At 45.3% G+C, this 16,557-nt stretch overlaps 1 protein-coding gene across 1 annotated transcript in view; it reads left to right on the top strand.

Moving 5' to 3' along the window:
- acat2 (acetyl-CoA acetyltransferase 2) overlaps positions 1–3,298 on the top strand; it is a 120,379-nt gene extending 117,081 nt beyond the window's left edge. Inside the window, exon 9 of the mRNA XM_078230026.1 lies at positions 221–3,298. Coding sequence (XP_078086152.1) covers positions 221–391 — 171 coding nt within the window. The 3' untranslated portion in view covers positions 392–3,298. The remainder of the gene's footprint in view (positions 1–220) is intronic.
- The last annotated feature ends 13,259 nt before the right edge of the window (positions 3,299–16,557 follow it).

Here is a 16,557-nt window from a genome sequence, read left to right as displayed (position 1 = left end):
GTGAAGCAGTTGAGGCTACCTCATTGAATATTTTTAAGGCAAGGATAGATAAATTTTTGAACAGTAAAGGAATTAAGGGTTATGGTGAGTGGAGCTGAGTCCACAAAAAGATCAGCCATGATCTCATTGAATGGCGGGGCAGGCTCGAGGGGCCAGATGGCCTACTCCTGCTCCTAGTTCTTATGTTCTTATGTTCTTATATCTGATTGTGTTTTTCTAGGTAAACGTGCAAGGTGGTGCCATAGCTTTAGGACATCCCTTGGGAATGTCTGGGTGTCGCATCCTGGTCACACTTATCTACGCTTTGGAGAGAACTGGAGGAAAACGTGGGATTGCTGCTTTGTGCATTGGTGGTGGAATGGGAATAGCAATGTGTGTTGAAAGGCAATGAATCAGACTTGTGCTTTGGTTGCAACAAATCCTACACTGGATAAAAGTGAGCAGGCATTTCACATGGCTTCTTCGCCATAACAAAATTAAAGGGTGATTGCCGACTGTTGTTGATGATTTGATTTTTCCCCTTCAATATTTTTGGCCAAAATTTGCTGCAAAAATAATGGTGAGTCCACAATGCAAGCCATTATTATTAACGTGTAATGAAAGAAAACAATTTGTAGTGAGGAAGAGAGTTGCCATAAGTTTGCAAATTGCCATGATGATTTTTCCTGCTTTGCTTTTAGCCTCATATAAATGTATCAACCTCATGAATGTCCAGAAATAACTGCAGTTGGATTAGAGAAACAAATTCAATTCACCACAACAAGTTAGGGTTGTTATTTATGTAAGGACATTATTAATGGGGCATATATGTTTCCGTGACTTTACACTTTGGAACCAGTTAGCAATAAATGATCAGTGTTGTGTATGTAAAGCATGTAACCAGACTGCAAGTTAAAATGTGGACATTATAAAAAAGAAGTACAGAAACTAAAACCAGTAATGACAGCCCCAATTCCCCACGCACCAACATTCCCATGCTTTACCATCCCTCTTTTACAAAGTCCATTTAGCCGCAATGGAAAAATAAAAGTCAAAATAAACATTCTAAATGAAACTTATGAATTAACTCAGCATCACTTGTGAATTCCTGTGCTGTCCATATTCTGTGTATCTTTGACCACCCTAATGTTACCTCAGTGGCTGCAGCATAGCTAGTGAGTGGATATCTGCTGGCATTCAGTGAGGAAACAGCAGATGACCTTCGAATCAACTCCGCGCCTGTCAGGGATGATTGTTTCACCAGCAAGGGCACTAGCAGATATGAAAAGATGAATGCTCAAAGAAACTACCGTCACGCCCCGGGATGTGATCTTAGTAATTTTCAATCTTAGTAATTTTTGGGGAAAGACTGCTGGACCATAAGCCCCTTTATCTACTGTAATTCATAGCCGTGATGGCAGCAGTCTGAGCTTCCTTGTCATTCTCAGATGTTGGGTGGCTGCTGTTTATTCTGCGATGGATGCTGTGACCTCAGTCATCAGATGATGCATTATGGTTTATTCCACAAATTCACCACCAGAAACCCTGTTCCAAGTTGGTGCTAGGCTCCTCCATTCTCGTTGTCATTGACCAGAGGCTTTTTGACAGTCCTGCCAATGCACCAACAAGTTACCTTCTTCTATAGGTTATTTTACCCGGATCCTCTGTAATAGAACCTATGTGAGACAACCCTGTGGTGAACTGTGCAATCCTTGCCCTCTGTTTGCAGCTCACTTCTGAATTACACATACTGTCTTCTGAGCTGGTGGTTGTGAGTGTGGAATTACTGTCTCTTCAGCATACCTTCAGTGCCTGGCCAGGTTCACCTCTTGGTTATCTGAAAAGATAGACACAAGAATAAGTTGTTGTTGGCAGTTGGGGGTGTTTGCTCACACCATCTGCATCTTGTAAATCAAAAGTCTGGAAGAGAGGCAAGTGAGAAGGAGGATTAGTTAACTGCTACAGAATCACAGAATTGTTATGGTGCAGATGGAGGCCATCAGGCCATTGTGACTGCACCAGCTCTTCAAATGAATGTTTTGATTTAGTGCCATTAGTGCCATTCTTTGCATTTTCCCCCACAGCCTTGCACATTGTTTCTATTCAAATAGTCATCTAATGCTCTAGAATCATAGAGTCATAGAAACACTAGTGCAGAAAGAGGCCATCTGGCCCATCGAGTCTGCACAATCCCACCCAGGCCCTACCCCCATATCCCTACACATTTACCCTCTAATCCCCTAACCTACGCATCTCAGGACACTAAGGGGCAATTTTAGCATAGCCAATCAACCTAACCCGCACATCTTTGGACTGTGGGAGGAAACCGGAGCACGCGGAGGAAACCCACGCAGACACGAGGAAAATGTGCAAACTCCACACAGCCAGTGACCCAAGCCAGGACTCGAACCCAGGTTTCTGGAGCTGTGAAGCAGCAGTGCGAACCACTGTGCTACCGTGCCGCCCTTGAGCATTCTCTTGAATGCCTCAATTGAACCTGCCTCCACCACACTTCCAGACAGTGCATTCCAGACCCAAGGATACTGTAAACTTCAGTGGTTTCAGCCCTACCAAAATGATTATCATGTCTGAATTGTGGTACGTGTGCAAGCTGTGAGGTATGGGTGTGAGGATTACAGCAGTCCAAACTGTGAAGGTGAAGTAAACGTTAGGTGTAAGTCCTGATTGATAGAGCTTGTTGGTAGGTGAATAATGGGAGCGTAGTGCTTTGAGTAGTGTTGGAGGCTAGTGTGAAGTTGATTGGACATGGTATTTGAAGATGCATTCACTGATCTTGACCACTTGTGCACTTTCATTGAACTTCTTGTAGTGTTGCATCCAAATCCTGGGCGCTTAAAAACTGGCTTTAACCTCTGTGGCTACCTACTCTCTCTGTGGAGTCTCCTAGGCCCTGCAACCACGGAACATCTCTTCTACTCTCCACTTCCTTCTCTAAAGTGTCCAATACTTTGTGAGGAAAGCTTGGAGCTCACTCTCTCACAGGTTGTACCATTTTTCACATTTTCCAGGTGAGAATCATTTCCTCATGACTGCCAGTTCCTGCTTCAGCTATAAGGTACCTTCCAGACTGGGTTTAAGCAGTGCAAGCTAACTTTAAGTGGTATGAGGATGCATTCAGCAAACATTCAACTGTGCAGGCAGCACAAAGTTAGCATGTCGTCTACATTACAGTGAATTGATGCAGGTTAATTGTGATTCACGTGCCCATTTTGTGGCGGCGGTTCAACTTAGTCCGCACTGTCTTTCACCATATAATGAGATTACTGTTCCCAATAGAAAATAAATTTGATCTATTGTGCCTCTTTGTATTGAAAGTCAATATATATCAATCATTTTATCTTCATCAACCCTCCCTGTTATTTCACCAAATAATTGAACCATATTAGGCAAACATATTTTACCTTGGGGAAGTTACCTTAGGGAAATTATTGGAAAAGATTCTTAGGGACAGGATTTACTCACACTTGGAAACAAATGGACTTATTAGTGATAGACAGTTTTGTGAAGGGGAATTCATGCCTCACTAACTTGATCGAGTTTTGTGAGGAAGTGATGATGATAATAGATGAGGGAAAGGCAGTGGATGTTGTACACATGGACTTCAGTAAAGCTTTTGACAAGGTACCTCATGGTAGACTGGTATGAAAGGTGAAGTCACACAGGATCAGAGGAGAGCTGTCAAAATGGATACAGAGCTGACTTGGCCAGTGAAGACAGAGGGTAGAAGTAGAGGGGTGCTTTTCTGAATGGAAATGTGACTAGCGGTGTTCTACAGGGATCAGTTCTGGGACCTTTGTTGTTCATAGTATATATAAATGATTTGGAAGAAAATGTAGCTGATCTGATTAGTAAGTTCGCAGATGACACACAAATTGGTGGAGTTGCGGATAGTGAAGAGGATTGTCAGAGGATACAACAAGATATAGACCGGTTGGAGACTTGGGCGGAGAAATAGCAGATGGAGTTTATAGAACAGTACAGCACAGAACAGGCCCTTCGGCCCACGATGTTGTGCCGAGCTTTATCTGAAACCAAGATCAAGCTATCCCACTCCCTATCATCCTGGTGTGCTCCATGTGCCTATCCAATAACCACTTAAATGTTCCTAAAGTGTCTGGCTCCACTATCACTGCAGGCGGTCCATTCCACACCCCAACCACTCTCTGCGTAAAGAACCTACCTCTGATATCCTTCCTATATCTCCCACCATGAACCCGATAGTTATGCCCCCTTGTAATAGCTCCATCCACCCGAGGAAATAGTCTTTGAACGTTCACTCTATCTATCCCCTTCATCATTTTATAAACCTCTATTAAGTCTCCCCTCAGCCTCCTCCGCTCCAGAGAGAACAGCCCTAGCTCCCTCAACCTTTCCTCATAAGACCTACCCTCCAAACCAGGCAGCATCCTGGTAAATCTCCTCTGCACTCTTTCCAGCGCTTCCACATCCTTCTTATAGTGAGGTGACCAGAACTGCACACAATATTCCAAATGTGGTCTCTCCAAGGTCCTGTACAGTTGCAGCATAACCCCACGGCTCTTAAACTCCAACCCCCTGTTAATAAAAGCTAACACACTATAGGCCTTCTTCACAGCTCTATCCACTTGAGTGGCAACCTTTAGAGATCTGTGGATATGGACCCCAAGATCTCTCTGTTCCTCCACAGTCTTCAGAACCCTACCTTTGACCCTGTAATCCACATTTAAATTAGTCCTACCAAAATGAATCACCTCACATTTATCAGGGTTAAACTCCATTTGCCATTTTTCAGCCCAGCTTTGCATCCTATCTATGTCTCTTTGCAGCCTACAACAGCCCTCCACCTCATCCACTACTCCACCAATCTTGGTGTCATCAGCAAATTTACTGATCCACCCTTCAGCCCCCTCCTCTAAGTCATTAATAAAAATCACAAAGAGCAGAGGACCAAGCACTGATCCCTGTGGCACTCCGCTAGCAACCTGCTTCCAGTCCGAAAATTTTCCATCCACCACCACCCTCTGTCTTCGATCAGATAGTAAGAAGTTTAACAACACCAGGTTAAAGTCCAACAGGTTTATTTGGTAGCAAAAGCCACACAAGCTTTCGGAGCTCTAAGCCCCTTCTTCAGGTGAGTGGGAATTCTGTTCACAAACAGAGCATATAAAGACACAAACTCAATTTACATGAATAATGGTTGGAATGCGAATACTTACAACTAATAGTTATGTTATGTAACATTGTAACATTAGTTGTAAGTATTCGCTCCAACCATTATTCATGTAAATTGTGTTTGTGTCTTTATATGCTCTGTTTGTGAACAGAATTCCCACTCACCTGAAGAAGGGGCTTAGAGCTCTGAAAGCTTGTGTGGCTTTTGCTACCAAATAAACCTGTTGGACTTTAACCTGGTGTTGTTAAACTTCTTACTGTGTTTACCCCAGTCCAACACCGGCATCTCCACATCATGACTTCGATCAGATAGCCAGTTACCTATCCATTCGGCCAACTTTCCCTCTATCCCACACCTCCTTACTTTCATCATAAGCCGACCACGGGGGACCTTATCAAACCAGATCAAACGTTTAATCTGGACAAGTACAAACAAAGAACAATACAGCACAGGAACAGGCCCTTTGGCCCTCCAAGCCCATGCCGCCCCCTGGTCCAAACTAGACCATTCTTTTGTATCCCTCCATTCCCACTCCGTTCATATGGCTGTCTAGATAGGTCGTTCCCAGTGTGTCCGCCTCCACCACCTTGCCTGGCAGCGCATTCCAGGCCCCCACCACCCTCTGTGTAAAATATGTCCTTCTGATATCTGTGTTAAACCTCCCCCCCTTCACCTTGAACCTATGACCCCTCGTGAACGTCACCACCGACCTGGGGAAAAGCTTCCCACCGTTCACCCTATCTATGCCTTTCATAATTTTATACACCTCTATTAAGTCTCCCCTCATCCTCCGTCTTTCCAGGGAGAACAACCCCAGTTTACCCAATCTCTCCTCATAACTAAGCCCCTCCATACCAGGCAACATCCTGGTAAACCTCCTCTGTACTCTCTCCAAAGCCTCCATGTCCTTCTGGTAGTGTGGCGACCAGAACTGGGCGCAGTATTCCAAATGCGGCCGAACCAACATTCTATACATCTGCAACATCAGACCCCAACTTTTATACTCTATGCCCCGTCCTATAAAGGCAAGCATGCCATATGCCTTCTTCTCCACCTGTGACGTCACCTTCAAGGATCTGTGGACTTGCACACCCAGGTCCCTCTGCGTATCTACACCCTTTATGGTTCTGCCATTTATCGTATAGCTCCTCCCGACATTATTTCTGCCAAAATGCATCACTTCGCATTTATCAGGATTGAACTCCATCTGCCATTTCTTTGCCCAAATTTCCAGCCTATCTATATCCTTCTGTAGCTTCTGACAGTGCTCCTCACTATCTGCAAGTCCTGCCAATTTTGTGTCGTCCGCAAACTTACTGATCACCCCAGTTACACCTTCTTCCAGATCGTTTATATAAATCACAAACAGCAGAGGTCCCAATACAGAGCCCTGTGGAACACCACTAGTCACAGGCCTCCAGCCGGAAAAAGACCCTTCCACTACCACCCTCTGCCTTCTGTGACCAAGCCAGTTCTCCACCCATCTAGCCACCTCCCCCTTTATCCCATGAGATCCAACCTTTTTCACCAGCCTACCATGAGGGACTTTGTCAAACGCTTGTCCATATAGACGACATCCACGGCCCTTCCCTCGTCAACCATTCTGGTCACTTCTTCAAAAAACTCCACCAGGTTAGTGAGGCATGACCTCCCTCTCACAAAACCATGCTGACTATCGTTAATTAGTTAATTCCTTTCTAAATGCGCATACATCCTATCTCTAAGAATCTTCTCCAACAACTTCCCCACCACGGACGTCAAGCTCACCGGCCTATAATTACCCGGGTTATCCTTCCTACCCTTCTTAAATAACGGGACCACATTAGCTATCCTCCAATCCTCTGGGACCTCACCTGCGTCCAGTGACGAGACAAAGATTTGCGTCAGAGGCCCAGCGATTTCATCTCTCGTCTCCCTGAGCAGCCTTGGATAGATTCCATCAGGCCCTGAGGATTTGTCAGTCTTTATATTCTCTAACAAACCTAACACTTCCTCCCTTGTAATGGAGATTTTCCCCAACGGTTCAACACTCCCCTCCGAGACACTCCCAGTCAACACATCCCTCTCCTTTGTGAATACCGATGCAAAGTATTCATTTAGGATCTCCCCTACTTCTTTGGGCTCCAAGCATAATTCCCCACTTTTGTCCCTGAGAGGTCCGATTTTTTCCCTGACAACCCTTTTGTTCCTAACGTATGAATAAAATGCCTTGGGATTCTCCTTAATCCTGTCTGCCAAGGACATTTCGTGACCCCTTTTTGCCCTTCTAATTCCCCGTTTGAGTTCTTTCCTACTTTCTTTGTACTCCTCCAGAGCTCCCTCCGTTTTTAGCTGCATGGACCTAACATACGCCTCTCTTTTCTTTTTGACCAGTCCCTCAATTTCCCTGGTTATCCACGGTTCTCGAATCCTACCCAGTGTGAGATAATGCATTTTGGAAGGACTAATGCATGTAGGAATTATACAGTAAATGGAAGAACCCTTAGGAGTATTGACAGGCAGAGAGATCTGTGCGTTCATGTCCACCGATTACTGAAAGTGGCAACGCAGGTGGATAAGGTAGTCAAAAAGGCATACGGCATGCTTGCCTTCATCGGTCAGGGCATTGAGTATAAAAATTGGCAGATCATGCTGCAGCTGTACAGAACCTTAAATTAGGCCTCATTTAGAATATTGTGTACAATTCTGGTCGCCATAGTACCAGAAGGATGTGGATGCTTTGGAGAGGGTACAGAGGAGGTTTATCAGGATGTTGACTGGTCTGGAGGGTATTAGCTATGAGGAGAGGTTGGAGAGGTTTGGTTTGTTCTCACTGGAACAACGGAGGTTGAAGGGTGACCTGACAGATGTCTACAAGATTATGAGAGGCATGGACAGAATGGATATCAGATGCTCTTTCCTAGAGTTGAAAAGACAAGTACAAGGGGACATAAGTTTAAGGTGCATGCAGAAAAGTTTAGAGGAGGTGTGCGAGGCAAGTTTTTCACACAGAGGGTGGTGAATGTTTGGAACGCGCTGCCCGGGGAGGTAGTGGGAGCAGGTACAATTGCAGTATTTAAGGGGCGACTAGACGCATACATGAATAGGATGGGAATTGAAGGTTATGGACTCCATAAGTGCATACGGTTTTAGTTTAGGCAGGCACCATGATCGGCGCAGACTTGGAGGGTCGAAGGGCCTGTTCCTGTGCTGTACTTTTCTTTGTTCTTGAACAAATCATAACTTTCGTTTTGTGTCAGATTATTGAATCGAAAAGGTTCAATTTGGCTGAGTGGGCTGAATCCAAATACAAGTTCAATTGTGCAGTTTCTGCCTCTAATGAGCACAGTCAAGTAATTATATACGGCACGAAAAGAGGAATTAAATACTGAATTTGCCATAAATCATCTTGCTCATGACCATCCATATGACACATTTACTTCTTTTACCCACATGTCTGTGGCTGTTGTCCTGGAGTCCATCTCAACAGTTTCTGACAGAGTATGACATGACTGTACTGATCTTTGTTATCAGATACAAAACAGGTCCAAGAGACCAAGGCCTGAATTTTAAGCGATCACACCATTCTTTTTTGTTATGGTTCAAATAAGAAACTCCAAAATGTTTGATGGAGCCTGCCTGGATCATAAGTTTTGCGTCTTGAATTTGGCTACGATAAGCATGATGTGTTTCACTTCAGGTATGATTCAAAAGACCCACTAGGGAGCTTTTATTAAACAGGTTTATTTAAGAATATAGTTGATATGTATAGTAAGAAAATTAGCAAGAACTCATCACATATTTATAGAACGCCTTAGGGTTCTCCTTAATCTTACCTGCCAAGGCCTTCTCATGACCCCTTCTGGCTCTCCTAATTTCTGCCTCACTCTCATAACAGGTTGGGCAGGGCGCGGGGGGGGGGGGGGGGGTAAACGTAGAATTTAAGTAATTCATCCCCATAATACTAGGACCTAATAAAATGGAGTTCTGTTCACAGGAGAAGAAAAATACATTTTATCAGAGTGTCAATTCTCACCTTACTTTATTGTCACAATGAAATGGGATTATTTTCTTTCACAACCCACATTTCAATAGAAACAAATTTAATGTAACTGAATTGGAACTGGCAGAGGAAGAGGATCAGAGAGGTTTACACCATGGAAACAGGCTCTTCGGCCCAACTTGTCCATGCCACCCTTTTGTTTTAAACCCCTAAGCTAATCCCAATTGCCTGCATTTGGCCCATATCCCTCTATACCCATCTTACCCATGTAACTGTCCAAACGCTTTTTAAAAGACAAAATTGTACCCGCCTCTACTACTACCTTTTATTAACAGGGGGTTGGAGTTTAAGAGCCGTGGGGTTATGCTGCAACTGTACAGGACCTTGGTGAGACCACATTTGGAATATTGTGTGCAGTTCTGGTCACCTCACTATAAGAAGGATGTGGAAGCGCTGGAAAGAGTGCAGAGGAGATTTACCAGGATGCTGCCTGGTTTGGAGGGTAGGTCTTATGAGGAAAGGTTGAGGGAGCTAGGGCTGTTCTCTCTGGAGCAGAGGAGGTTGAAGGGAGACTTAATAGAGGTTTATAAAATGATGAAGGGGATAGATAGAGTGAACGTTCAAAGACTATTTCCTCGGGTGGATGGAGCTATTACAAGGGGGCATCACTATAGGGTTCATGGTGGGAGATATAGGAAGGATGTCCGAGGTAGGTTCTTTACTCAGAGAGCGGTTGGGGTGTGGAATGGACTGCCTGCTGTGATAGTGGAGTCAGACACTTTAGGAACATTTGAGCGGTTATTGGATAGGCACATGGAGCACACCAGGATGATAGGGAGTGGGATAGCTTGATCTTGGTTTCAGATAAAACTCGGCACAACATCGTGGGCCGAAGGGCCTGTTCTGTGCTGTACTGTTCTATGTTCTATCTCTGGCAGCTTGTTCCAGACACTCACCACCCTCTGAGTGAAAGAATTGCCTCTCTGGACACTTTTGTATCTCTCCCCCCTCACCTTACACCTATGACCTCTAGTTTTAGACTCCCCTACCTTTGGGAAAAGATATTGACTATCTAGCTGATCTGTGCCTCTCATTATTTTATAGACCTCTATAAGGTCACCCCTCAGCCTTCTACGCTCCAGAGAAAAAACTCCCTGTCTATCTAGCCTCTCCTTATAACTCAAACCATCAAGTCCCGGTAGCATCCTAGTAAATCTTTTCTGCACTCTTTCCAGTTTAATAATATATTTTCTATAATAGGGTGACCAGAACTGTACACAGTATTCCAAGTGTGGCCTTACCAATGTCTTGTACAACTTCAACAAGACGTCCCAACTCCTGTATTCAATATTCTGACCAATGAAACCAAGCATGCTGAATGTCTTCTTCACCACTCTGTCCACCTGTGACTTCACTTTCAAGGAGCTATGAACATGTACCCCTAGATCTCTTTGTTCTGTAACTCTCCCCAACGCCCTACCGTTAACTGAGAAAGTCCTGCCCTGGTACAATCTACCAAAATGCATCACCTCGCATTTATCTAAATTAAACTCCATCTGCCATTCGTCAGCCCACTGGTCCAATTGATCAAGATCCCATTGCAATCGGAGATAACTTTCTTCACTGTCCACTTTGCCACCAATCTTGGTGTCATCTGTAAACGTACTAACTATGCCTCCTATATTCTCATCCAAATCATTTATATCAATGACAAATAACAGTGGACCCAGCACCGATACCCGAGGCTGGTCACAGGCCTCCAGTTTGAAAAATAACCCTCTACAACCACCCTCTGGCTTCTGTCAAGAAGATTTCTCAACTCTATTTAAAACAAAGATTCTTATTTTTCCCTCCAACACTTCACTACAACACCAGCACAGCATGTAATTTTCTTGTAAAGCTTTAAATCCCCCTTTAATCTGTGTTAACTGTTCAATAGTTCAAGTCTTGTCACAGCAACGTTGGGAAAATGCACCTCGGGTATCATAGCATGCAAGGAAGTTGTGTCCTCATTGGATGTCAAGAAGCCTTGCACTCTAATCCCATTTTCTGGGTCCATAGCCTTGTAGATTACAGTGCTTCAAGTACATATCCAAGCAGCTTTTAAATATTATGAGGGGGTGGAATTTTTCATTCTGGGACCCAGCCCTGTGTTGGGAACTGAGAATTTCGGAAATCATGTTGTAACAAGCTGGGAACGTCATGCTGTGGGGACTTCCCGACGTTTTTCACAGTGGAGCGGCTTAGATGTCGTACATTGCCCTCAGATCCAAGTGCCAAATTTAAAAGACACCCAAACATCACACTTGAAGGAGGAGATGACCTGCCAATCACAGGAATCTCTGACCCTGAGATTAGTGTGAACCTGATTGCATTGCTGGCGAGGGGCGTTGAAAATCATGATCCCACCAGTGCGATACGCATTTTACATGTTTTGCTGGATCTTGAACCCCCGCCGCCATTCCAGCGCACAAAGAGTGCGGGCTCAAAATCACCCCTGATATCTCCAGATTTGCACATGACTCAAAGCTGTGTGGGATGGTGAGCTATGAGGAGGATGCAGAGATGCTTCAGTGTGATTTGGACAGGCAGAGTGAGTGGGCAGGGATCTGGGTGTACAGGTACACAAGTCACTGAAAGTGGCAACACAAGTGGATAACATAGTCATAACCATTGACCCCCAATTGCAGCAGTTAACCCTTCAACCCTCTCCATCATCCTCATTCCACGCAAATGAATGCTCCCTGACTTTCATAGATACCCACTCCTATGGAAGTGGATCTCCTTCATTTTGCCAAATACATCCCCTCCAAAAACTCTCAGTGCCCCTTCACTCACCATTGCTGAACCTTGACCCTAGTGGCTCCCACTGCACCTTTAAACCAACACCATTCCTTCTTGAGGATGCTCCCAGAACTCCTTAATTGACACTATAGATTCCTCCCTCTGAACTCCTTTTTCCTCTTCTCCCCATGTCTGTTCACACCTGCCCCTCCACCTTCATTCCAGTACAGCCCTTCCCACCCTCCTGTTCCATAGCTCATCCATTCGACAACCCTCACAGCATATATTTCTTTCATAGAAACATAGAAAATAGGTGCAGGAGTAGGCCATTCAGCCCTTCGAACCTGCACCACCATTCAATATGATCATGGTTGACCATGCACTTTCAGTATCTCACTCTCGCTTTCTCTCCATATCCCTTGATCCCTTTAGCCACAAGGGCCACGTCCAACTCCCTCTTGAACATATCTAATGAACTGGCTCCAATAGCTTTCTGTGGTAGAGAATTCCACAGGTTCACAACTCTTTGTTAGGTGTGTCCAGGAGAGTTTCCTGACACAGTATGTGGATAAGCCTACTAGAGGAGAGGCTGTTCTTGATCTGGTGCTGGCTAATGAACCTGGACAGGTGGAGGATCTCTCGGTGGGTGAGCATCTTGGGGATAGCGATCATAATTCTATCTCCTTCACGATAGCATTGGAAAGAGATAGGGTCAGGCAGGCTAGGAAAGTGTTTCTCTGGAGTAAAGGGAAATACAGTGTCATCAGGGAGGAAATTAGACGGGTAAATTGGAAGGAGGCATTCTTGGGGAAAAGTACCGAAGGAAAGTGGAGGATTTTCAAGGAATGTTTGTCTGGAGCTCTGCATGACAACGTTCCGATGAGACAGGGGGGTGTTGGTAGGGTACGGGAACCGTGGTGCACGAAGGTTGTGATGAACCTGGTAAATAAGAAAAGAGAGGCGTACAGAAGGTTCAGAGAGCTAGGAGGTGTTAAGGATTTAGAGGAGTATACGCGATGTAGGAAGGAGCTTAAGAAGGAAATTAGGAGAGCGAGAAGGGGTCATGAGAAGACCTTGGCGGGTAAGATTAAGGAGAATCCCAAGGCTTTCTACAAATATGTCAAGAGTAAAAGGATGAGATGTGAAGGCATAGGACCCTTAAAAGGTGAAGGGGGAAAAGTTTGTGCGGAACCGTTAGAAATGGCGGAGGTGCTTAATGAATACTTTACCTCGGTATTCACGGTGGAAAGGGATCTGGGTGGTTGTACTGCTGGATTGCGGAGGACAGAAAGGATCGAGCATGTGGACATAAAGAAAGAGGATGTGTTGGAACTATTGAATGGCATCAAGGTTGGTAAGTCGCCGGGACCGGATGGGATGTACCCCAGGTTACTGTGGGAGGCGAGGGAGGAGATTGCGGAGCCTTTGGCGATGATCTTTGCATCGTCGATGGAGACGGGAGAGGTTCCGGAGGATTGGAGGATTGCAGATGTGGTCCCTATATTCAAGAAAGGGAACAGGGACAGCCCGGGAAATTACCGACCGGTGAGTCTAACCTCAGTGGTTGGTAAGTTGATGGAGAGGATCCTGAGAGACAGGATTTATGATCATCTAGAGAAGTTTAGTATGATCAAAAGTAGTCAGCACGGCTTTGTCAGGGGCAGGTCGTGCCTTACGAGCCTGGTTGAGTTCTTTGAAAATGTGACCAAACACATTGACAAAGGAAGAGCGGTGGATGTGGTCTATATGGACTTCAGCAAAGTGTTCGATAAGGTCCCCCATGCAAGACTTCTTGAGAAAGTGAGAGGGCATGGGATCCAAGGGGCTGTTGCCTTGTGGATCCAGAACTGGCTTGCCTGCAGAAGGCAGAGAGTGGCTGTGGAGGGGTCTTTCTCTGCATGGAGGTCAGTGACCAGTGGAGTGCCCCAGGGATCTGTTCTGGGACCCTTGCTGTTTGTCATTTTCATAAATGACCTGGATGAGGAAGTGGAGGGATGGGTTGGTAAGTTTGCTGACGACACCAAGGTAGGTGGTGTTGTGGATAGTTTGGAGGGATGTCAGAAGTTGCAGCGAGACATAGATAGAATGCAAGACTGGGCGGAGAAGTGGCAGATGGACTTCAACCCGGATAAGTGTGTAGTGATCCATTTTGGCAGATCCAATGGGATGGAGCAGCAGTATAAAATGAAGGGTACCATTCTTAGCAGTGTAGAGGATCAGAAGGACCTTGGGGTCCGGGTCCATAGGACTCTTAAATCGGCCTCGCAGGTGGAGGATGCGGTCAAGAAGGCGTATGGCGTACTAGCCTTCATTAATCGAGGGATTGAGTTTAGGAGTCGGGAGATAATGCTGCAGCTTTATAGGACCCTGGTTAGACCCCACTTGGAGTACTGCGCGCAGTTCTGGTCACCTCATTACAGGAAAGATGTTGAAGCCATTGAAAGGGTGCAGAGGAGATTTACAAGGATGTTGCCTGGATTGGGGGGCATGCCTTATGAGGATAGGTTGAGGGAGCTTGGTCTCTTCTCCCTGGAGAGACGAAGGATGAGAGGTGACCTGATAGAGGTTTACAAGATGTTGAGGGGTCTGGATAGGGTGGACTCTCAGAGGCTATTTCCAAGGGCTGAAATGGTTGCTACGAGAGGACACAGGTTTAAGGTGCTGGGGGGTAGGTACAGGGGGGATGTCAGGGGTAAGTTTTTCACTCAGAGGGTGGTGGGTGAGTGGAATCGGCTGACGTCGGTGGTGGTGGAGGCAAACTCGTTGGGGTCTTTTAAGAGACTTCTGGATGAGTACATGGGATTTAATGGGATTGAGGGCTATAGATAGGCCTAGAGGTGGGGATGTGATCGGCGCAACTTGTGGGCCGAAGGGCCTGTTTGTGCTGTGGCTTTCTATGTTCTATGTTCTATGTTCTTTGAATGAAGAAGTTCTTCTCATCTCAGTTCTGAATAGCTTACCCTTATACTGAGACTGTGACCCCTAGTTTTGGACTTCCTCAACATCGGAAACATTCTTCCTGCATCTAGCCTGTCCAGTCCCATTAGGATTTTATATATTTCTATGAGATGCCCTCTCATTCTTCTAAATTCCAATGAGTATAAGCCCAGTCGATCCAATCTCTCTTCATATATCGGTCCTGCCATTCCAGGAATCAGTCTGGTGAATCTTCGCTGGACTTCATCAATAGCAAGAATGTCCTTTCTCAGACTAGGAGACCAAAACTGCACACAATACACAAGGTGTGGCCTCACTAAAACCTGTATAACTGCAGCAAGACATCCTTACTTCTATATTCGAATCCTCTTGCTATGAAGGCCAGCATGCCTTCCTCATCGCCTGCTGTACCTGCATGTTAGGCATCAGCAACTATTCCACCATTTCCCCCACCTCTTTCAACCTTCCCCATCCCCCTCTAGGCCTTCACACACACTCACCTCTTTATTCCTCTCCTTGTCATCTAATACACCCCCCAGTACAGACTATCACCTCCCGACAGCCCCTCCTGCAGCTGTCCACGTGCAGCTTGAAAATCCACCTCCTGCATGTTGCTGCAGTTAAGGATTCTCATTGTTGAAGTTCCACCCACTACTGCATGTAATGTTCCTGCATTCCCCGTTGCTGGAGGGTTCCATCTTGATCTCTACAGCCTACTTCAGGTAAGTGCCAACATTTGCACATCACGTTGGTCCAGGCCTGTTCTGGACTGATGTGAAAATTGACTGGTGGCGTGGATGATCGGGCATGGGGATACAATTATAGTCGGGTCTTCATCTGTAGCCCATTTATGGTGCATAGAACAGTTTCACACTGGCTTCTGTCGAGAATGGTGACCTGCCCTTTCAGGCGGGAGTGAACATTGTAACCAGTTTTTCAGCTCCCACTGCACTATCCCCCAAGTCCACCATTCGACCACCACAGCGGAGACTGGAAAATTCCACCGAGGGTTTCTTCTTTCTCCCATTCAAAACAGTAAGTTCAACATCTCCACAATGTTTCCGGATGAGAAAATTTCCCCTGAATCCCCTCTAAACCTTCTACTCCTCACGCTAAATCTGTGCCACTTGGTTATGAACCCCTGAACCAAGGGTAATAGAGCCTTCATAATTTTATACCCTTTAACTAAAGTTACAATTAAGCTTCTTGTTACAAAGAAAGTAACCTCTAGTCAATCCAATCTTTTCTCATAACTAAAATTCTCCAATCCAGGCTGCACCATACTATAGCCAGAATTTTACCACCATGTCCACCCCAGAAACGGGGCGGGCGCGGCTCACAGAACGGAATTCCCCGTTGGCCTCGGGCAGGATTTTACGAGCCTCACCCGAATGAGGCCGTAAGATACCGGTCTATATCTCTGTGCTCTCACCAGTACAATTACATGTTTCCTATAGTGTGGTGAAGGGGGATGTTACAACCCCCATAGAAACCGATCACTTTTAAAGGGAGATATGAATTTCCCAGTGACCAATGCAAAGAATCACACAACAGGATTTCAGGTTTTAAGACTTTTGTTGTGACAGAGACAAACTAAAATCAATATTGACTGGACATTACTTAGTAAACAATAAACTGAAGAAAAGGTATTCCCTATTAAAGCTATCTCTTAAAACAACCAAAATGCCTACACCACATTTAC

This window comes from Mustelus asterias, chromosome 15, assembly GCF_964213995.1.
Source record: "Mustelus asterias chromosome 15, sMusAst1.hap1.1, whole genome shotgun sequence".
Classification (NCBI taxonomy): Eukaryota; Metazoa; Chordata; class Chondrichthyes; order Carcharhiniformes; family Triakidae; genus Mustelus; species Mustelus asterias.
The sequence above is the reverse complement of the archived record's forward strand: the minus strand, read 5'-3'. Positions and strand labels throughout refer to the sequence as shown.